The sequence below is a fragment of the Microchirus variegatus genome (assembly GCF_963457635.1).
Source record: "Microchirus variegatus genome assembly, chromosome: 18".
NCBI classification, from domain to species: domain Eukaryota; kingdom Metazoa; phylum Chordata; class Actinopteri; order Pleuronectiformes; family Soleidae; genus Microchirus; species Microchirus variegatus.
In genome coordinates this window covers 15,399,708-15,422,454 of record NC_139819.1, presented here as the reverse complement: position 1 = coordinate 15,422,454, position 22,747 = coordinate 15,399,708, and the positions used below count along the sequence as shown (strand labels likewise).

The 22,747-nt window shown below is 38.9% G+C and overlaps 1 protein-coding gene across 1 annotated transcript in view; it reads right to left on the bottom strand.

Annotated features, from left to right (window-relative positions):
- prdm6 (PR domain containing 6) overlaps positions 1-17,064 on the bottom strand; it is a gene marked incomplete at both ends in the record, with an annotated part of 63,665 nt that extends 46,601 nt beyond the window's left edge. Inside the window, 3 exons of the mRNA XM_083905061.1 lie at positions 6,894-7,052; positions 7,671-7,819; positions 16,323-17,064. Coding sequence (XP_083761187.1) covers positions 6,894-7,052; positions 7,671-7,819; positions 16,323-17,064 — 1,050 coding nt within the window. The remainder of the gene's footprint in view (positions 1-6,893; positions 7,053-7,670; positions 7,820-16,322) is intronic.
- Positions 17,065-22,747: the final 5,683 nt, after the last annotated feature.

Genomic DNA, 22,747 nt, shown 5'->3' with positions numbered 1-22,747 from the left:
CCAGAGTGTGTGGATACCTACACCTGCATGATTTGACCTGGTCAGAACTGCTACCATCAGTGTTGTTTTTGACAACCATCTAAGATTTAGTCTTTGTCTATAGTCTTTTGGACGAAAATGCTTATTAGTCACATTTTAGTCACTTCCATATGTGATAGTTTTAGTCCAGTTTTAGTCAACGAAAACTCAAAAGGGTTTTAGTCTAGTTTTAGTCGACAAAAACTCAAAAAGGATTTAGTCTAGTTTTAGTCGAAAAAAGAAGTATAGTCTTTTAACACATTTATTTAGGTCAATAAGTATTGGAGATTGTTGTTGGGTAGTGTCGCACATAAGTTGCGAAAATAGCAGCAGACCTATAAGTTCAACACACTGTGAGCTTGCAGATTGGCTATTATTACACACAAAGAGGTAATCCAATAAATAATCCATCTGTTTGTTGTTAGCATAAAGATCGCTAGCTTAAAATGCTAACGAGTCCACTTACGTAAGTGTCGGGTTAGAAGAAGTACAGCCGCAGTTCAGTCCCTCTGTGGGATTCCTTATCCATCGTCATTCAACGGTGAACACACACACACACACACACAGACCACACACTAACATTTTGGTCCATTCTCGTCACCGTCTCGTTATCGTATGACGAAGACAACACTGGCTACCATTGACCAAATGGGCCCCCAACAATCAGCACCCACCCATCTGTCCCACTGGACACCATTTTTGGCTTTTCTCCATCCACTCACTGTCTCCTAACTGCAGTTTTACTCTTGATATACCATACAAGTACAAGACATTACATCATGTCTTCAAAGTTTGAAGTTTTAGAGCGGTCAAACAAAAGCAGGTGTTCGCCAGCAAATATCAAACACTTTTCATACACTTGTTTTCTGTTCACCGTCTTATCTAGAGAAATATTTTGTCGGGATGCATTGATAAAGCAGTTAAAAGTTGATTTAATTCTGACCATATTTTAAACACCCGCAATGCTTAACTTCTGGCCAACAAATATAGTTTAAAACCTGCAACATAAAGCGCTTACGTGACTGTTTGTACTGCAGAGAGGAAACAACCAGTGTCTGGATCGCTGTGTAAAAACACACTGATCAAACATACTGCTGGATTACACAGACACTACGCACATGTTTTCACACACACACACACACACACACACACACACACACACACACACACACACACACACACACACACACACACACACACACACACACACACACACACACACACACACACACACACACACACACACGCACGCACACACACACACACACACACACAAACACACTCGCACAAGCGCGGGCACACACTGTGTTATTCTATCATGAAGGTCCTGATGGAAAACCCCAGTCTTTGTTCTTGAATCCCCTGTGGTTATCATACATACAGGCTGATGTCACACAGTGCAAGAATGAACTGACTTAACCCAACCCACCAAGTGTCAACAAGCTCAGAACTAAGGAACACGTCTATGTGAGAGGACCTATGGAACCATGGACAAACAGTCCAGTGTTATCAGATAGAGATTAACGGGAGGCAGCCACGCAGGCTTTATATACTTTTTTTTATGCAGAAAGTGCTGACATAATCCTGATTTTAAATAATAAGTAAACATATTTGATCATTTTAAGAGCATAACCCACACTGCTAAATAATCTGGACCAAATGTCAGTACCAAGGTTAAAGAGCAGCTTTCTGCCCTGATTCTCAGGGGTCATCGAATCAAAGCAGCAAACAGCAACATGGAGCAGCATTTAGCATCTTGAGGGCCTGGCATTTCACTCAGTAAGTAGTGGAGACCAAAATGGAGATACAAGAGAGAAAACACTTCACTTTAAAAGCACAATGTGTTGTTCTCTGCCTCTTGGGGGCGTCTAAGAACATTGCTGTGCTAACATTTGCTGAGCTTGTTTTTTTACTTGGAAAGTCTGGTTTGTTTGGGTAGGTGTGAATGTGCAACAGAACTCTGATCTGCACCAAAGAATTTGGTCCCTTGGTTCGGTCCGTTTGCGTTGGTGTGAATATAATCTCGGTACTTTGGTGCGCACCAAATCGACCGGTCTGAGGCCACCCCCTCCGGCAGGTCTTTATCTGCCCTACTTTGGTACGGTTCCTCTGGTGTGAAAGCAACCAAGCCAAATGGGAAGAAACGATAAATCTGATAAATGCACGCAACACAAACATATCGCCTTACCCTGACGTCACACCCACAAAAAGCTTACATTAGCTCTGTTTAGCAAGCTTGCCGTTTGTATGACAACTTCATAACAAGCCTACGCCTCTCTGTATTCACATTTCAGAAGAAAAATGTGTGGCTAGGCTGTGTTGATAGACCTGATGGATCTGCAAGAAGATCGCCAGCTAATGATGAAAAGATAATTCAGGGGGGGGGCACGCCCCTTCTTCCTGAGGTGGGGTGCAATGCGCCGTTGGCTGAAGTTTTGCGAAAATTACCTACACGAGGATCAGCGCCATGAACGCAACACAAAGCTGTTCCTGGTCTTCGCGGTCTGTTTTGGTTCATTTAGGACTGTGCATATGTGAAAGCAAACCATACCCACGTCTGTTTGCTACTTTGTAACATTTTTCTGACTGGTGCAGACCAAAGCAATCAAACTATAGGTTCTGAAAGTGCCCTAAAACATAGCTTTAAGCGAACTAAATGCAGGATGTAGACTACAATACATGGCATTGTGGGTACAAAGCCATGCATTGTGGGTAAACACAACCAAAACATACGCGTGTGTAGACAAATGGCTGAGCCCGTTGTTGCAGCGTATATCTATCATATGTTCACATAAAGCCGCTCCGTGTTTTGCTCTTACGTGGAGGAAACAAAAATTGACATAAACCCATCGAAGGTCAAGCGATGATGTCGATATTAAAACAGATGGTTACACAAAAGTTAAATGGTGACACCAGTGGTTGCAGAGCCTCCACTGCGACCACAAACCACTGCAAACACTAAAGTCAATGAGAACTGACACAGGGAGACACACTGAAGGACACAGGGACGCACAAATGGACAGAATCAAACACTGATGGATGACTGAGGTCCATGAGGAAAAAAAAGTCAAGTGGCACTTTGGAATTTTTTGAATCCTCATGTGTCCCATCATCATTGCACACTAACAAACGATTTAGTCTCAAACTGTGCGGTTGGAGTTTTCCTTTCGTCTCTGCTCTGAAGTTAAATCTGTGTTTTTCTTTTTTACAGACAGCTCGTCTACTCCCCTGTAAAAGCCCGCAGGACGAGGTCAGGACCATGACCTGGGGATGGTTCTTGTGTTTTCGCACCACATTCTTTTCAATCAAGACAGCCCAGAGGCTCGGAGCAGGAGGTCACTGGTCCATTCCCTTTAAATAAGTATTTACTGTACTTTGACTCACTTACTGTACAAGTCTGAGGCTCTGGTATTTTCATTACCTCACTTAAGAAAACTTTGAATTTCTCTCTCATGTTTTTTTTCTCACTAAGGGAATGAATCACTGGTTAAAATCAGCACAGTAGATTATTAACACGAATTTCACATCTTTGTTCACTTTATTCATTCTGTTATTTTCAAATACAAGCTATTGTTGTGAAAGGGTTAGTTCTGTTTTTTGTTTGTGTGTGTGTGTCGGATTTTTAGCCACTTGACAATTAATCACCATTAAAACCTAAGAAACTGCAATGTTCAATTGTGTATTATTTTTTTTATTTTTTTTAAGCGCTGTATCATTAGTGAAATTTATTTAACAGTGGTTAGGTTTTGTATATAAGCCTCTAATCTCTATTTGGCAGCAGGCTTTTGACCATGTGACGCCTCCTCTTCTTCAGCAGTTGGCCGTGGAAGACTGGACTTGCTTGAGTTGAGTTAAAGAGGAGTGGACCACTGTATATTATTTTTGTATATAACGTTGTTATTTTTTTCTATGATTGTCAGTGGCGGCTGGTGATAAAAAAAACATTGAGGGGACGCGTTTAAAAAAAAAGGTCATGAAGGTTATGTGGCGTAATGAAGGTCTTAATGTGATCCTACAGACTTTGATCTGCAGCTGCAGCTGAAAAGTTGCTTATGAATCAAAAGAAAAGAAGGAACAAAACAGCTGACGTGGATCAAAGTGACAGGTAAGTGATCGATTAAGGATCAAGCATGATGATCGTGAGGCAGAAACCAAAGAGGGAGGAAGGAGGAGCAGAGAGGGAGAGCAGATGCAGAGACGTACGAGCCGAGAAGAGCTATCTTATTCCGCTATATAATTCATATCAGGGTTTATTCAGGTAATGATTACAGGAATAAACTATTTACACGAGTCACAGGTTAGCATTATTGGAATACTTCATGTGCATGTAAACGTAGTCACTCAAGTATGTCCACTCACTTCGGGTTTGGACACCAGGGGAGTGACTTTGAATGACAGCCTGCTTACCCAAAGGACATTATGCACACGCTTATTAAACCGGCGTTTGTGCCCATGAAACCTTTATTTATATCATAAGTAATTAAAGGTGCATTATGTAATAAATCTACAGCAACTGGCCATAAAATCCTCCTAATATGTCACAGAGACTCAGGAATAATGTTCATATAACAAACTGAACTCACCAACAACAACAGTACAGACAAAATATTTGCATTAAAAAAAATATTTTGCAGACTGCAAATCATGCTTATGTTTTGAAATCATGTTTTGGCATGTGGCGCCACCTACCGCCGTCTACCAATCATTGCAGTCAGTAGAGTCTCAGCTGCCGAGCAACCACGGGTTGCCAGTTACGTCAGAAAACGAAACCTAAAAGACCTTGGTATTTTGAATTTGAATGTAGTAACTATTTTTGGCCACATTATTATGGCACCTTTAACTAAATACAACCAGTTACACACCATACACTGTGTGAGGAATCCATTTCAATTTCAAAATATCTTTTGCATTATTTAACAGTTGCCTTCTTTATTCATTGCTTTATCTCAACACAATCGCACATTAAAAAAAATAAAACCTGAACTCCTCCTTTAACCAACGTATCCACACTGAGCTTAGATCACTGTGGGAGAATAACACCATAGTAACACTGATGATGAGACTGTGTTTGTGTCTTGACATAAACGGAGACTTCTTCTGCTGTGACACTGAGCTCTGCCTCAGGGGGGGCTCAGTTTGCTGAGCCGTAAAATACTGCAGCACCACAAAGATCCTCCACCGCTCTGCTCTCACTTTAACGGCAAGTGTCTTAATTAAAAGTGGCCTTTCCTGGACACCATAGACAACATGACACAAGCTCCCTGATTGGCTATAGGACACACATCTCTTCCTGTTTTAGGGGGCGTCAATAAGCAAGTTTAACAACCAGTGAGTTTTAATGGGATCTGTGTGTAAAGCTTTGTGGTCAATGGGCCTAATGACCAGTTTCAGCCCGACAGCCAATAATCTGCCAATGGTTAGAGGCGGGTAATTGGATCTTTGGATTTCTCCAGAGGGGGCGGGGCTTCAATGGCTGGTGTCAAACCCAGTGAGGGTCCCAGGGTTTTCTTTTCTGGATTCAAACACAAGAATGGGTTTGGTCTGCCAGTTTTGATTCTGAGGCATAAAACAGTTTTCATGTAGGAAAAGGGATTTTTGGTTCTTATTCTATGAGAAAAATTTAGACATGCAAAAAATTTAACAGACCACAATTAAAAAGCATGATTTTCGGGAAGAAAAAATGATTTCTCTTATTTTGGTCATTTGTTTTGTTGTTTTGTTGTTGTTTGATTGGTTTGTCCTTTTATATTCAGATGTTCACAATTTAAATCTGACTAATCATCAATGATGAGGCATAAAAATACTTTTCTAAACATTAATAATTATAATAATTTATATTAAAGGTGCCATATGTAAGAATGTGACCAAAAACAGTTACTACATTCAAATTCAAAATGGGTTTCATTTAGGTTTTAGGTTTCGTTTTTCTGACGTAACTGGCAACCCGTGGTTGCTCGGCAGCTGAGACTCTACTGACTGCAATATTTTGTCTCTACTGTTGTTGTTGGTGAGTTCAGTTTGTTATATGAACATTATTCCTGAGTCTCTGTGACATATTAGGAGGATTTTATGGCCAGTTGCTTTAGATTTATTACATAATGCACCTTTAATGTTATTACTGTTATTATTAGTATGATGATTATTATCTATTAAACTACTGAGAAATTCTAAAACACAAAACTTAAACTGGAGAAGCTGTCTAACTAGTGATGCAATTCATTAAATGTCTGTCACATTTCTTATATTTTTTATTGCAATGAAAACATTTTATTATTTAACAGTAATATGTTTGTTGTTTACATGTATTAAAATATGAATCAGCTATATTATATAATTCAACTGTTAATTTGTACAGATTCATGACCCTGAACATCACATGTCACACCTGAATCTGAATCCCCTCCCTGCTGCTTCACTGTGACTGACTGAGGAACAAACCAGTGCCTCTCACTGTGCTCAACTGTCTCACTCATGTTCACATTCTCACATCACACTCCCTCCTCCTGCTGGACTTGGCCTACGGTGCCTTCAAGGATCAGCCCCTTGACTCCTGACCCCCAGCCTCATGCCACCGACCCCCATCCACCCGATGATGTCCTGCTACGGTCAACAGCAGAGAGACTGATGTCCAGTCAACCGATGGCTCACTGACCTTTACCAGCTCGGGCCACAAGGGACTCATCTATCTCTCTGTCTCCCCTCATCCCTCATTTTCTCCTCCCGTTCTCCCCCAATGCTAATGCAGCTGTTTATAACTGCCACATTGACTTTTACCTGCCACTGTATGTAAATACAATCTGCTCTGATCAATGGACCGAAAGCGGGCACAAAGATGACCAAAGGAACACACACACCTCAACAAAACACACTCTTACCTCCCACAGGTGACGCGAGTTCCTCACTGCTCCACAATGCAGTTTGTCCAGCATCAGAGGGATACCCTGGAACGGTCCGATCCAGGTTCCCTGAGGAATCCTCTGAGCCGCACAGATTCCATATCCCAGACCTGGAACTGTGCTGGTGCACAGACACACCTGCACAAACAAGATGGATGTGTTAGACTGTAAACAAAAAAAAAAGTGATACACTGCAGCAACACCACACAGAAACAATAATGCAACACACCATAAAAACAATGCAATACACTGTAAACACACAATAACACTGTGACAACAATGACACACATAGGCTGTGTTGCACAGATCAAAAAGTGATGATTAAAGGTGCATTATGTAATAAATGTAAAGCAACTGGCCATAAAATCCTCCTAATATGTCACAGAGACTCAGGAATAATGTTCATATAACAAGCTGAACTCACCAACAACAACAGTACAGCCAAAATATTTGCATTAAAAAAAATATTTTGCAGGCTGCAAATCATGTTTATGTTTTGAAATCATGTTTTGGCATTGCAGTCAGTAGCGTCTCGGCTGCCGAGCAACCACGGGTTGCCAGTTACGTCAGAAAACAAAACCTAAAAGACCTTGGTATTATGAATTTGAATGTAGTAACTGTTTTTGGCCACATTCTTACATATGGCACCTTTAAATCAAATGTCAAAATAGAAAAAGTTTTCAATTTCAATTTCAATGTTGTGACATTGTGACTAATGAACAAATACTAAAATAAACAAGCAGACAGATGTCTCACCTCTCTGGGCAAATCTCTCAGCCAATCAGGGACGTCCGGCAGAGTGACCTGTGCCGCTGAGCTGCTGGTGCCGACAAGACGACGCAGCGAGTGAAGGGGACCGTGCATCGGACACTCGCCATTCCTGTTGTCTGCACACATGTCGCAACCTGGAGATGAGACAAACTCGTAAACAAACAACAATACGAAAAAAATAACACGCATCTTTTTGTGTCCAATGGCAAAACACAGTAATTTGGGGTTTTGTTTTGATATTGTGGTTGGTTTATTTATTTTTCAGTTTTTACAATTAAGTTTCTGGCTACCCCATGTCAATAATACAGGAACAATAACCTCATGTTGAATATGATACATTTTAATCGTTTTTATAGGTGCCATATGTAAGACTGTGGCCAAAAACGCTTACTATATTCAAATTCAAAATACCAGGGTCTTTTAGGTTTCGTTTTCTGACGTAACTGGCAACCCGTGGTTGCTCAGCAGCTGAGACTCTACTGACTGCAATGATTGGTAGACGGCGGTAGATGGCGCCACATGCCAAAACATGATTTCAAAACATAAACATGATTTGCAGTCTGCAAAATATATATTTTTAAAGCAAATATTTTGGCTGTTCTGTTGTTGTTGGTGAGTTCAGTTTGTTATATGAACATTATTCCTGAGTCTCTGTGACATATTAGGAGGATTTTATGGCCAGTTGCTTTAGATTTATTACATAATGCACCTTTAAGAACTGTGAAAAACTGAATGTGATGAAAACAGAAAACTTTTATTCCTGACAAAGTCCAAATGAGGTAGAAAAAGCCTCCCTCTGCTGTGTTTTTCCAGGTTAAATGTGGCGAGGGAATTAGCAAGTGTCAACATTTACTCAGAGATGCAGTCTGACAGTAATGGATGTTAATTGACTGTAGCAACATAATGAGAGATTATTATCTGCACAGAAAACTCCCACCGAGCCGAACACAGTAGAGGAACAGGATGTTAATGTTTCTTTTCTGTTTTTCCCAAAATCAAATATCCGTCTTCTGACAGAGTGAAAGCTACTTTTACACCGTGATTGATTGAAGTGAATTAAATCATATTATGGTCTTTTTTTTTTTTTTTTAAAGCAAAGGTTCGTTGAGTGAATGGGAAAAAATGTCAGAATGAGTCAGAACTTTTCCTTCATCTTCGACTACAAAACTAAAAGCAGCAAAGTGCCATTTTTGTGTCAGCTCCAGTGTAAATGTAAAGCCTAAACTACTTCAGTTAAACTCTGAACCAATGATTGATAATATTAATGTTTCTTTTTAGGGGGTCACTGTGATGCTATACCTCAGAGGTCACTAACAGGCGGACCGCGGCCCACGTGACGCCACTAAAAGCCAATCAAATCTGTGCATCCCACTAAATAGCGACAGACAGGGAGACTGGTGAGCGGTACAGCGAGAGAAGACGGAGAGAAAAAGAGAGTTTACAGCGAGAGAAGACCGAGAAAAAAAAGAGTTTACAGCGAGAGAAGACGGAGAAAAAAAGAGAGTTTACAGCGAGAGAAGACGGAGAAAAAAATAGAGTTTACAGCGAGAGAAGACGGAGAAAAAAAGAGAGTTTACAGCGAGAGAAGACGGAGAAAAAAAGAGAGTTTACAGCGAGAGAAGACGGAGAAAAAAGAGAGTTTACAGCGAGAGAAGACGGAGAAAAAAAGAGAGTTTACAGCGAGAGAAGACGGAGAAAAAAAGAGAGTTTACAGCGAGAGAAGACGGAGAAAAAAAGAGAGTTTACAGCGAGAGAAGACGGAGAAAAAAAGAGAGTTTACAGCGAGAGAAGACGGAGAAAAAAAGAGAGTTTACAGCGAGAGAAGACGGAGAAAAAAGAGAGTTTACAGCGAGAGAAGACGGAGAAAAAAGAGAGTTTACAGCACAAAACCAGTCTGTCTCATATGTTCAGAGACAGTGGCAATTGTAAAAAGTGGCAACGTGAAACGCCACTATGAGACCACACGGAACATTTTTGACCAAACACACCCACTCAAATCTGAACTTAGGTCACAGAAAATAAGCACTCACGGAGCTTGTTTTCCTTTAAGAGAGAAAAAAATAATACATATGTTCAGTGTTACATCTATATAATTGTATAAAAGTGACAATAAATATTGTCGAAATGTTTTTGAATTGTTCTTTCTGTATTTGATCTGACAGTCAGTTGTTGACATTATGATGTTCCGGACCTTTGCTTGAGGAAATTTTCACAAAGTGGACCTATTAGAATTTTAGTTGATTATCCCTGCTATAGCTGTTAGTGTACAACACAGGAACAGTGAGTGAGTCAAAGCTGCACGTGTCTTCTTCCCTTCACTGAACCGGTATCTTCTCCTCTTCCTCTCTTTCTGGGGCTGATGAACTGGCTGTGAACTGGCTGTAGCGCGCTCGCTGCCTATCATTCAAACTCAGTATTCTGTTGCATCCATCGCCAGTGTTTAGACAGCGCCGCGCTGCCTCTGATCACCAAGCGACGGACAACATTTCCATTTAAAAGCTCTGCAGGGCAATTCTCTCTACGCTTTGCTGATGCAAGGGTTTTTCTTTTTTTGGTGACAAATGTTTTTTTATCTCCTCTGACGTGTCTATTTTTAAAAACTCACGTGCGAGTCTGCTTCATAAACACACCAGCGACATTAATCCTTGCGCTCGGAGCCTCTGAAGTGCCACTTTCCACTGTTACATTTGCACTTATCGGACTCTAATCCCGTGATTAATGTCAGCGTGAAAACAAATGTATTTCTTGCTCTGACTCAGATGCCATTACAAGAGCAGCAAACACGGAGAAGCTTGAGGTTCAGAAACAAACTCCTGGATTTTATCCTCAACAAAACCATCACACTTCATGATGTTAATGGCTGTGTTTGTCTTCAGCACAGCTGTGAGGTCAGACCACACAGCGAGGCAGCAGCTTTGTTCTTTAAACACAAAGCAAACAAATGTCTCCGGAGCTTTTTAGGTTTTTTACCTCATTTTGGCTGCTATTTTTTTTTCATCTCACAACATATTTTCTCACCTGATTCAGTGTCAGTTTTGAGGAGTAAGGGCTACGACGAAGCCATGAGAGAACCTCAGCACAGCCACCAGCAGAGCAGAAGGTAAATATGGACCAGCATTTAGCGGTTAAAGAACAGAAGGAGGCCAAACACAGATTCAACACCATGTTTTAGCCTCTATTTTCATTGCCATCAACAAGAGTCTGATTTAGATTCTGTCGCACAATTGATAGAAAAGGTGTCGCTCAACACTTTCCTCTCATTGTGTATCCATTTCCATTGTTATGCAGATGTTACCCAGCTCCATCTGTCCACCCTCCCACCGTCTTCCCTATCCAAGTGCCGTTTTGATGTTAAATCCTGGTTCTATACCAGAATGTTCCTCAATCCAAAAGCAGCACAACTGAGGATATGCTCATTGGTTTAACATCGAGCGAGTTGAAGTGTCACATCTGCATACGTATCACACCTATGTAACATAAACCATCACAGCCATCCTAGTTAACACCCTCATCACCTCCTGTATTGAAATATTGTAACTCTCTCCTTATTGGTCTACAAATTATGCTCCTCCATAAACAGCAACTGGTTCAGAAAGCAGCTGCTCAAATCATCACCGGACCACTTCCATGAATGACATCCAGAGGCGATTCTAGAGTCTGTAGGGGCCCTAAGCAAAACTTCTCAGGGGGCCCTTCCAAACAGTGTTCATCACCATTATGAGTTCAAAATTATTATTTTTTTCAAAATGAATGAAATAACTTGGAAAAACTTTGTAATTAAAAAGTATGTGAAAATATAAATCTAAAGAACAATAAAATACTGTAAATAGCTTTTTTAAAAAAACAATATAAACTTAGCAAAAAAAATACATTGCACTGTAAAGAACCCACATTATAAAACAATTTAAATATATAGAACAATAAAATACTGTAGATAACTGAAAAAACATATATAAACTGAGTAAAAAAAGATATGCATTACACTGTAAATAATCCTCTTCATTTTCCAACTTGCAGAACGATAACTTCACAGAGGTTTAAGTGAGGTGGGGCCCCTTTAGGGAGGTTTCCTACTGAGATGTCATTGCAAATCGCCCATTGTTTTTTAAGGGGGACGGGGAGGCGGCTGGTCACTGCACACTTCAGTAAAAACAGCCCTCAGGCTCCGAGTGTCGGGGGCCCCAAGCAGTTGCCTGCCTTGCCTGTTCACAAACTGCGCCTCTGATGACATCACCCCTGTCCACGAACACCAGAACTGGCTCTCGATAAAATTTTGCATCCACTATAAAATGATCCTTGCCACGTTCAAGTCTCTTCATAATCACACACTTGCACACGATCTTCTGTAAAACATCCACTCCTCCATCCTCCTCACACATTACGTCAGACGCCTTGAGCCGAGTCGTTCCTCATCCATGGAACTCTCTCCCTCAGTTCAAATCTTTAGACACATATTTTCCACAATTTTTTTGTTGTTTTGCCATTATTTTTGCATTTTTTGTTGTTTTTATTTTATATTTGTAAGGTGACACTGGGTTCCTTAAAATGTGTCAAGTAAATCAAAAGTATGAATTATGTATAATTATTTTATACACCTGTCGAGTTTTCTTGTGGAGCAGACACATTATAGCTTTCCGTGAAAGCTGTTTCACCTCAAACTGTCAAATCCTTTCCAGTAGTATACTGACCACCTCACGTGGTGCTTGCAGCATAAGTAAATTCAAAATGTTCTGACTGAAAAACACGAAGAGCTGCACATGATTTTCTCCTCTAATTTAGGATTCAAACAAACAAAGCAAACAACGAGGTGAACAGCAACTCGTCGATCACCTCAGTAGAATCTTGAAATGTTTTGCAAACGACGATTTAAATTGTCATTTCATTTTTCATAAGTAAAAACAACTCAAATACTAATCTGAAATAATTTGACATGGATTCGTGACAGAAAACAGGCAAGTGTGTGCGTGTGTGTGTGTGTGTGTGTGCGTGCGTGTGTGTGCGCCTGGCTTTATTAAATCACAGTAAAACTGCCAGCTAACTCCAGATGTAAACTGGAAGAATTGATCTTATCAGAGCAGAACAGATTGCAGCTGTCCGAACTCCTCCTGTTGTATATTTTATTGTTGGAACATGAAACATTAGAACATAAAAATTACTTCTAATTATAAAATAATTACAAATATTACTTTATGCTATTTATGCTGGATTGCTGTGCATCAACTTCACCAAACATTTAGGATAAAAGTCAATACCACTTTTGAATGTTTACTTATAATGCCTACATTTCTCCTCCTCCTGTTATTATTATTATTGTTCCTTTAGAATAAATTGATGATGTCAATCTGTCTTAATTATTGTAAACAACTCAACTCAAAAATCCTATAATAAACAACAACAAAAAAAAACATTTACTAAATATCTGAAACAAGCAGAAGATGAAGGAACAATTGGATGTTAAAATAGATAATGTTTGTTGACTGCAAGGGTAAAGTCATTTTTGCATATCAAAAACAAATAAAATATAAAAGTGTAAATATGTCAGAACTGAGTATTATCATCAATGATTATACTATTATATTATCCTGAATTTCCTTCGGGTTAAATAACGTATCTATCTCTCTCTATATATACATATGTGTACGTACGTACATATGTATTATGTATGTACAAATATATATATGTGTGTGTGTGCCTACGCGCTTGTGTGTAAGTAATTTACCTCGACTTGGGCTTGAAATCTGAGGCACAGAGCAGTGAACTTTTTAAAAATGTTGCGCTTACACAGCTTGATGAAGAGATGCTGCCCAGTTGCTTCATGGGAAATGTAGTATGGAGTGGTGTCTCAGCCTCTGCTGCACATAATATAGTTCTGCTCTTAATGTGTCACTTCAGTGGTTTTGCTGAAGACAGACCATGGTTTGAAGCCACGCCAGAGCAGAAATGGAATCAAAATATAAATGAGCAAACATAAGTTACAAAAGTGACATAAACTGACACACATTATGTCATTTACATGATACATTTTAAGACCTGGCCTCCCAAATGTTGCGTTGCTTTGTCGTATTTTGTTTTTGTAATCGTTCGTATGTCTTATTCAGCCTTTAAAAAAATTATATTATTATTATTATTATTAATATTATTATTATTATTAATAAAAATAATAATGTGTGTTTACAGAATGAAGTGTGAAACAGTTGACTCTGAACTCACTGTAACTGAACATGTCAGTGTGTAAATATCATTAAATATATTATCAACGCAAAGAACTGATGAATGTGAGACGAAACTGACAGACAACATATTAGTATTATAATAATTATTGTTGTAATTATTATTATTATTATTATTATTATTAATAATATTATTAGTATTAGTATTATTATTATTGGTGGTGGTTTAATTAATAATGGGGTCTGACAAGGACATGTGAGACTGCTTTATCCACCCCCACTCCCGACACACACACACACACACACACACCAGAGACCTCAATACGGCCGTGTTGGGATGATAAATAGCGGGCCGTGGCCGATTGATCGACCCCCAACCCCCCAACACTCTCTCCCTCCCTCCCTCCCTCTCTCTCTCTCTCTCTCCGCCACAAACACAAAACTATATACGGCAATTAATTCCCGCTTGTCCCTCCATCCCTCATCGGCCCTGCCGGCGCGTATCGACGCAGATTACTGCTGATGGTCCGTTTTATCACCGCGGAATACACACACACACACACACAGAGAGAGAGAGAGAGAGAGAGAGAGAGAGAGAGAGAGAGAGAGAGAGGTGATGAAGTCTGAAGTTTCGGAACCTGTTATGTTAACATCCAACATGATGATGACGCCAAAAACAGGGACGAAAAACACCCCCAAAACAATCATAAGAAATCGATCATTGAGTCTGAACAGGCAAGATGATTTTCTGACGTAGAAAATAAAAACACAACAGGGAACGTGTTTTGTTTTGTTTTGTTTTGTTTTTCCATTCCATTATTCCCGTGCCGTGAAGTTCAGTCAATCGTTTGCGCAGTTTCGCGTCAGAAACGTATAAATAAAACGCATTTAACAATAAAACGCAAAGGCAATAACGCAGAAAAATAGAGATGATCTTATTAGTTAATTAATTACGATGATAACTCACTATTTTATTTTAGAGCAAAAATAAAATAATGATTATAATGACTATACTGTGTTTTACAAGTAAACAAATCAATAATCAAATACTTCGCAAATAAAAACAGACGCGGGTAAAAACAGACGATGGCATGAATATTACAAGAGACTTTTCAGACTAAAATTCCGTCTTAAATATTTCTGGATTTGCAAACCTGACGTTTGACGTCTTTGGTCCTCCCGTGCACGTGCGCGGCGGGAAATGGAGCGGCTCCACGTGTTCACGGACTCACGAGCCCGACACCGGACCAACGGGCCGCAGTGTGTGTGTGTGTGTGTGTGTGTGTGTGTGTGTTATCGACAGAGCGCCTTCATGCATAAAAGTTGGTGTCACGGTCAGTCAGTGTGAAGAGTTTTGATCTTGAAATGAGTTCATAAATTAATTGTTAAAGTGCAAGGAAAAGGAAATAAAAAAGGAGAAAAAATTAATTTGAAACGTTAGCTATTTTTCTCCTAATAATAGAGCTCTCGCAGTGGATCAAACGTGCTGATTGGCGGATGACAAATATTAATCATTAACAACAAAAATATTATGAACGGCCCACCAAATAAATGAATTGACAAACAAACAAATAACCTAATGCCTACAGCCCTACAGGTGCAACAACAACAACAATATTACAATTAAAATTTAAAAAGGACACTGAAGTCAGAACTGACCTCTGACCCCTGACCCCCACTCACACTGACCAGCACATCAGCTGTCAAACCAGATGTAACGCCTCACACACTCATTTTAATCTCGAATACGTAAACAAAATGTTCCTTGTTGTTTGAATTTTATTGTGAATCTGTTTTTATTATTTGATTATTATTTATTATTTGTTTTATTGTGGAAACAATCTGCTCGTCATTTATAATCCACTTATTTATGTCATGAATTCAGCTCATTGTGTTGAAGCTATTGAGGCGTGAAACTAATACATACTTGAACTTGAACACATATTTAAAGTCATGTCATTTTGAAAGATTACAATAGTAAACATAACATACAGTATTATTATAGTATATTATATAATTTTATATCATAAATAACTTTTGTTGTGCAATTATTATACTTATATTATTCATATACTTCTTATTTTAATTATAGGAGAATGATTTGAGTTGAATATATTCACACACGCACGCACGCACACACACACACGCTGACAATAAATGTGTGTAAATTACAATTGAATATCTGGAATCTTTAACGACAGCGACTCTGCAATGTCATCTGGGATTATTAGAGAAGTTAATAAAACCGAAGAGGTCAAAGGTCACCACAAACACACACTCTGTGATTTGATCGAGCGTGAACATCACGTAAAAAACAACATGCAAGTAAACGCAATATCTGCTCAGGTCAGATTCATTTCCTGTCACTTCGAAATAAAGCATAACATCAACAGGTGTGTGTGATTGTGAGAGAGTGTGTGTGCGAGAGTGTGTGTGTGTGTGTGTGTGTGAGTGTGTGTGTACGTACGGTTGTTGAGCTCTCCTGTGTGGTTGCTCACTGGGATGATTTCCATCCTTTGTTGTCCATACAGGTAGTAGTCCAGCTCCTCCGACGTGAGCTTGAACCTGGCTGTCGCTCCTTTCCCGCTGTCCTCTCCTCCTGCGCCTCCTCCACTGCTGCTCTTCACACTGGACGACACCACCCCCACCCCCCCACAGCTCTGCTCTTTGGCCTGATGGAGGAGCCCCACTGCTGCCGCTGGGTTGTGATGATGACCCTGCTGGTTTTCTGGGGGGACGACGACCACTAGATCTCCTCCGCCACCTCCTCCTCCTGGTCCTCCTCCTCCTCCAGGACCTCCAGGCCCAGCACAGACGGGGGCCAAGGCCTGTCCAAAGAGTGCAATCTGCTGGGGCACAGGCAGCTGAGAAAGATGCCCCGCGGAGGCAGAGATGGAGATGGAGGAGGATGGAGTGAGAGCTGCCGCTGCTGCCGCCACTGCTGCTGCTGCTGAAGAAGAAGAAGAAGCCGCCGAGGAGGACGTAGACGAGGAAGAAGAAGAGGAAGTGCAGTGTGCGGAGGCCAGGAGGTGACCGTGAAGGCGGGACGGGTGCAGGCTGTCCACGGGGATGGAGAGGCGGTCAGGCTGAGGCAGGTGAGGTGGAGGTACCTTGAGCTGCGTCTGAGGGAAAAGTTGCTGCCAGTGCTGCAGATAGGACGGGTCCACCTTAAGGAAGGCCGAGCCGCTTGGGTCGCCCGGCTTCAACATGTCTGTCCGACCCGCTGAAACATCAGAGAGGGAGAGGTGTCAATCATCAGCATCACCACACAAACACAGAAAGAGTCACAGGGTCATGAGTCAAACGCAGAGTTTACAGATGCAGTTCACACACACACACACAAAATCGCAGTTTGCACAAATTTCAGCTCCACAAATATTTTTTATATGTCGTTATTTTAAATTGACATTATTTCCTAATGAAGATCATGTCTCACAGTTTTGACATTTCATTGAAATGTATTATCAAATCGACTCTACTGTCTTTATGTACTTGTTTACAGTGATTGTGTAAAAGCAGAATATTTCAATCGTTCCACTAAATCTCCAAATCACAGCCTCAGTTTCACTTCAGATTCAAATATTTCACACATTAAGTGTATTATTAAAGGTAAATAGTAAAAAGGTAAATTCGCAGATTTAAGAGGATGAATAAAAACGATTTATTTAAAATCATTTTAAAAACAATTACAGAGGTTTCCTGTCTTTAAACTCTAACAAACACACAGAAGCAGATGTGTGACGCAGGTGCTTCTTACGAGAACACATTAAAGTTTCGTTCAACTAACGAAAAACAAAAATGAGGTGAATTTTTTTATAAGGTTATTTCTGTTTTATAAGCAGACACGTGATGATCATATTAATCTGCAGCTGCTCTATATTCAGTCTCTCATTAAAGCCGAACAATAAACATTAAAGCATCAGTCATTGAATTAAAAAGCTTATTTTAGAGTGTTTTCAGCAGAATCATTGAACTTATCTGGCATGTTTGAAATCATATTTCTTTTTTTCTTTTCTAAATAACTTTATTTAAATTCTCAGTCTGGAAGTATAAAAGTCGGTATGTGTGTGTGATTCCAAGTGAATAAACTCCGCTGTCTCGGTGTCGGATTTTACGCACACAAACGGTAAAAGGCAATTGATTGAAAAAGCGCGCAAACGTTACGTGTTAGTTTTACGATGTAAAATATATATTTTTTAAAGTTTAAAAAAAATGTAAAAATAATGGCATGGTGCTGCATGTGTCCAGGTCAGATCGGTGGTCCTGCGCGCGTGGTCCGTGGCCGAACAGAGGCAGCGGTGGAAGAGCGGAGACGCAGCGGAGTTTCCCGGGACGATGATGACGCGCTTCTTTTTCTTTCTTTTGCGGTTTTAAAAAAGTGGAAGTGTTGGTGGAGTGGAGCGCAGAAGAGGCTTACTGCTGTCAGTGTGTGTGCGGCTCCTGGGCGCTGACTTCCGGGCACCGGTGGAAGGTTTTTCCCTCCTGCGGGCTGCGGTGAACCATCGAGGGGAAGCCGGGACAGATCGTTGCGTCCTGCGCTTCTTCAGAGCCAAAACTACCGAAGCTGCTGCTGAGCATCTCTTTCCCTCTCTCTCTCTCTCTCACTCTGTCTCTCTCTCCTCCCTCCCACTTACTCTCCCTTATCTCTCACAGTCTCTCTCTCTCTCTCTCTCTCTGTCCTTTCTTCTCCATCCTCAAACTCTTTTCTCTTTTTTTTTTCTCGCTGACTGTTCGTTTCTCTTTTCTCGCTCTAATTTGCTGCCCCCTTCTTTTCTTCCAGACTCACTTCAGTTCAATTCAAATGATCTTTATTGAGACTAAGTACAGTATATTTGCACATGAACAGGAATCAACTTTGTGTAAATGTCAAGCAAAAGCGATTGAGTGTTACATTTCAGAAAACACAACAACATTTCAGGAAATACAACAACATTTCAGAAAACACAATAACATTACAAAAAACACAACATTTCAGAAAACACAACAACATTTCAGAAAACACAACATTACAGAAAACACAACATTGAAAACACAACATTACAGAAAACACAACATTTCAGAAAACACAACATTACAGAAAACACAACATTGAAAACACAACATTACAGAAAACACAACATTTCAGAAAACAACAACATTTCAGAAAATACAACATTACAGAAAATACAACAACATTTCAGAAAACACAACACAACAAAATTTTTCAACACAACAACCTTACAGAAAACACAACATTACAGAAAACACAACATTTCAGAAAACACAACATTTCAGAAAACACATTACAGCAAACACAACAACATTTCAGAAAACACAACACAACACAATTTTTCAACACAACAACCTTACAGAAAACACAACATTACAGAAAACACAACATTTCAGAAAACACAACATTTCAGAAAACACAACATTACAGAAAACACAACATTACAGAAAACACAACATTACAGAAAACACAAAATTTCAGAAAATACAACATTTCAGAAAACACAACATTTCAGAAAACACAACATTTCAGAAAACACATTACAGAAAACACAACATTTCAGAAAACACAACAGCATTTCAGAAAACACAACATTACAGAAAACACAACATTACAGAAAACACAAAATTTCAGAAAATACAACATTTCAGAAAACACAACAACATTTCAGAAAACACAACAACATTTCAGAAAACACATTACAGAAAACAACATTTCAGAAAACAAAACAACGTTTCAGAAAACACAACAACATTTCAGAAAACACATTACAGAAAACACAACATTTCAGAAAACAAAACAACGTTTCAGAAAACAACAACATTTCAGAAAACACAACATTTCAGAAAACACAACATTTCAACACAACAACATTTCAGAAAACACAACAACATTTCAGAAAACACAACATTTCAGAAAACACATTTCAGAAAACAACATTATAGAATACACAACATTTCAGACACAACATTTCAGAAAACACAACATTACAGAAAACACAACATTACAGAAAACACAACATTTCAGATTACGGTAAAGGTTAGGCACAACACTTCTTGCTTCTGATTGGACAGAACCCAGCAGTGTAACACCATTTCCTGTTTCTACTCCACTGTGTTTTAAACCGTGTTGGAAAGATCATGACATTAACATGTTGAAGGAGTTAGGACTGAGAAGACGGGCCAACTACACCTCAACAAATTAAGTTAGAATATAAGTTGCGCAGATTTAAACGAAAAAGAAAACCAAAAAACAATTTTTACGTGAACAAACCAGATCAGGAATTGTTTCGCGGTTCAAAACACAGTGGAGTAGAAAGAGGAAATTACATTACACTGTCAGGTTCTGTCCAATCAGAAACAAGAGGTGTTGTCCCTACACTTATCTTAAATGTCATTGTGTTTTATGTGATGTCATTGTTTTTTCTGTAATGTCGTTTGTGTTTTCTTTAATACTGTTGTGTTTTCTGTAATGTTGTTGTGTTTTTTGTAATGTTGTGTTTCCTGAAATGTTGTGTTTACTGTGATATCTTGTTTTGTGAAATCTCATTGTGTTTTCTCTGATGTCGTTGTGTTTTCTGTGATGTCGTTGTGTTTTCTGTAATGTTGTTGTTTTCTTTAATACTGTTTTGTTTTCTGTAATGTTGTTGTGTTTACTGTTATTTTGTTGTGTTTTCTGTAATGTCGTGTTTTCTGAAATGTTGTGTTTTCTATAATTTTGTTGTGTTTTCTGTAATGGTGTTGTGTTTTCTGTAATGTCGTTGTGTTTTCTGTAATGTCGTGTTTTCTGAAATGTTGTGTTTAATATAATTTCGTTGTGTTTTCTGTAATGGTGTTGTGTTTTCTGTAATGTTGTATTTTCTGTAATGTTGTTGTGTTTTCTGTATTGTCGTGTTTTCTATAATGTCGTTGTTTTCTGTAATGCCGTGTTTTCTGTAATGTCGTGTTTTCTGTGATGTCATTGTGTTTTCTGTGATGTCGTGTTTTCTGTAATGTTGTGTTTTCTGTGATGTCATTGTGTTTTCTGTAATGTTGTTGTGTTTTCTGTAATGTCGTATTTTCTGTGATGTCGTATTTTCTGTGATCTCGTGTTTTCTGTAATGTTGTTGTGTTTTCTTTAATGTTGTTGTGTTTTCTGTAATGTCGTTGTGTTTTCTTTAATGTCATTGTGTTTTCTGAAATGTTGTGTTTTCTGTAATGTGTTTTCTGTAATGGTGTTGTGTATTCTGTAGTTGTGTTTTCTGTAATGTTGTTGTGTTTTCTGTAATGTCGTATTTTCTGTGATGTCGTATTTTCTGTGATCTCGTGTTTTCTGTAATGTTGTTGTGTTTTCTTTAATGTTGTTGTGTTTTCTGTAATGTCGTTGTGTTTTCTTTAATGTCATTGTGTTTTCTGAAATGTTGTGTTTTCTGTAATGTGTTTTCTGTAATGGTGTTGTGTATTCTGTAGTTGTGTTTTCTGTAATGTTGTTGTGTTTTCTGTGATGTCATTATGTTTTCTGTAATGTGTTTTCTGTAATGTCGTATTTTCTGTGATGTCGTATTTTCTGTGAGGTCGTTGTGATTTCTGTAATGTTGTTGTGTTTTCTTTAATGTCGTTGTGTTTTCTGTAATGTCGTTGTGTTTTCTGTAATGTTGTTGTATTTTCTGTAATGTTGTTGTGTTTTCTGTATTGTTGTGTTTTCTGTAATGTCGTTGTTTTCTTTAATGTCGTTGTGTTTTCTGAAATGTTGTGTTTTATGTAATGTTGTTGTGTTTTCTGTATTGGTGTTGTGTTTTCTGTAGTTGTTGTGTTTTCTGTAATGTTGTTGTGTTTTTTGTAATGTTGTGTTTTCTGTATTGTCGTTGTGTTTTCTGTAATGTTGTTGTATTTTCTGTAATGTTGTTGTGTTTTCTGTATTGTTGTTGTGTTTTCTGTAATGTCGTTGTTTTCTGTAATGTCGTGTTTTCTGTAATGTCGTGTTTTCTGTGATGTCATTGTGTTTTCTGTGATGTCATTGTGTTTTCTGTGATGTCGTGTTTTCTGTAATGTTGTTGTGTTTTCTGTAATGTTGTTGTGTTTTCTGTAATGTTGTTGTGTTTTCTGTAATGTCGTATTTTCTGTGATGTCGTAATTTCTGTGATGTCGTATTTTCTGTGATGTTGTTGTGTTTTCTTTAATGTCGTTGTGTTTCTGTAGTGTTGTTGTGTTTCTGTAATTTCGTTGTGTTTCTGTAATGTAGTTGTGTTTTCTGAAATGTTGTGTTTTCTGTAATTTCGTTGTGTTTTTTGTAATGTCGTTGTGTTTTATGTAATGTCGTTGTGTTTTATGTAATGTCGTGTTTTGACATTCAGGGCCACTGTATGTTTGTGTTTTATCCTGTTGTTTTCTTAGTTAGTGACAAACATGGAAACATTACTCAGTTGTTGTGTTGTTGTTTCTGTATTGTAAGACTCAAATGGAAAAACAAATCATGTAACATGACATAACATTGTAATTTTAAACTAAACATGTTATTAAATGTTTTGTCCTGGTTAAAGCAAAACGAAACTAAAACACAACATTAACTGGAACACAATGACATTAATATTAACTGAAACTCACCCCCAAAAACAGAAAACGAGATATTAAGACATTAGACATACAGCCATGTTCAGCTATTGCAGTAGATTTGAGTGCTGTGTGTACAGACAGACATATTTTCAAGTGCACAGAGGTAGGGGGTGCATGGCTGGAGGTCAAATATCAGAAGGGGTACGGGACTGTGAAACGTTTGGGAACCACTGATTGAGGCATTTGAAAATTAGTTTTCACTGTGGTTTATTCAGGCTTTAGGTGTGAGTGTTGTTTTTAATTATACAAAAAAAAGTTCAGGCTTGTCCTACAGAGTAAAAAACACCTGTGTGTGTGTGTGTGTGTGTGTGT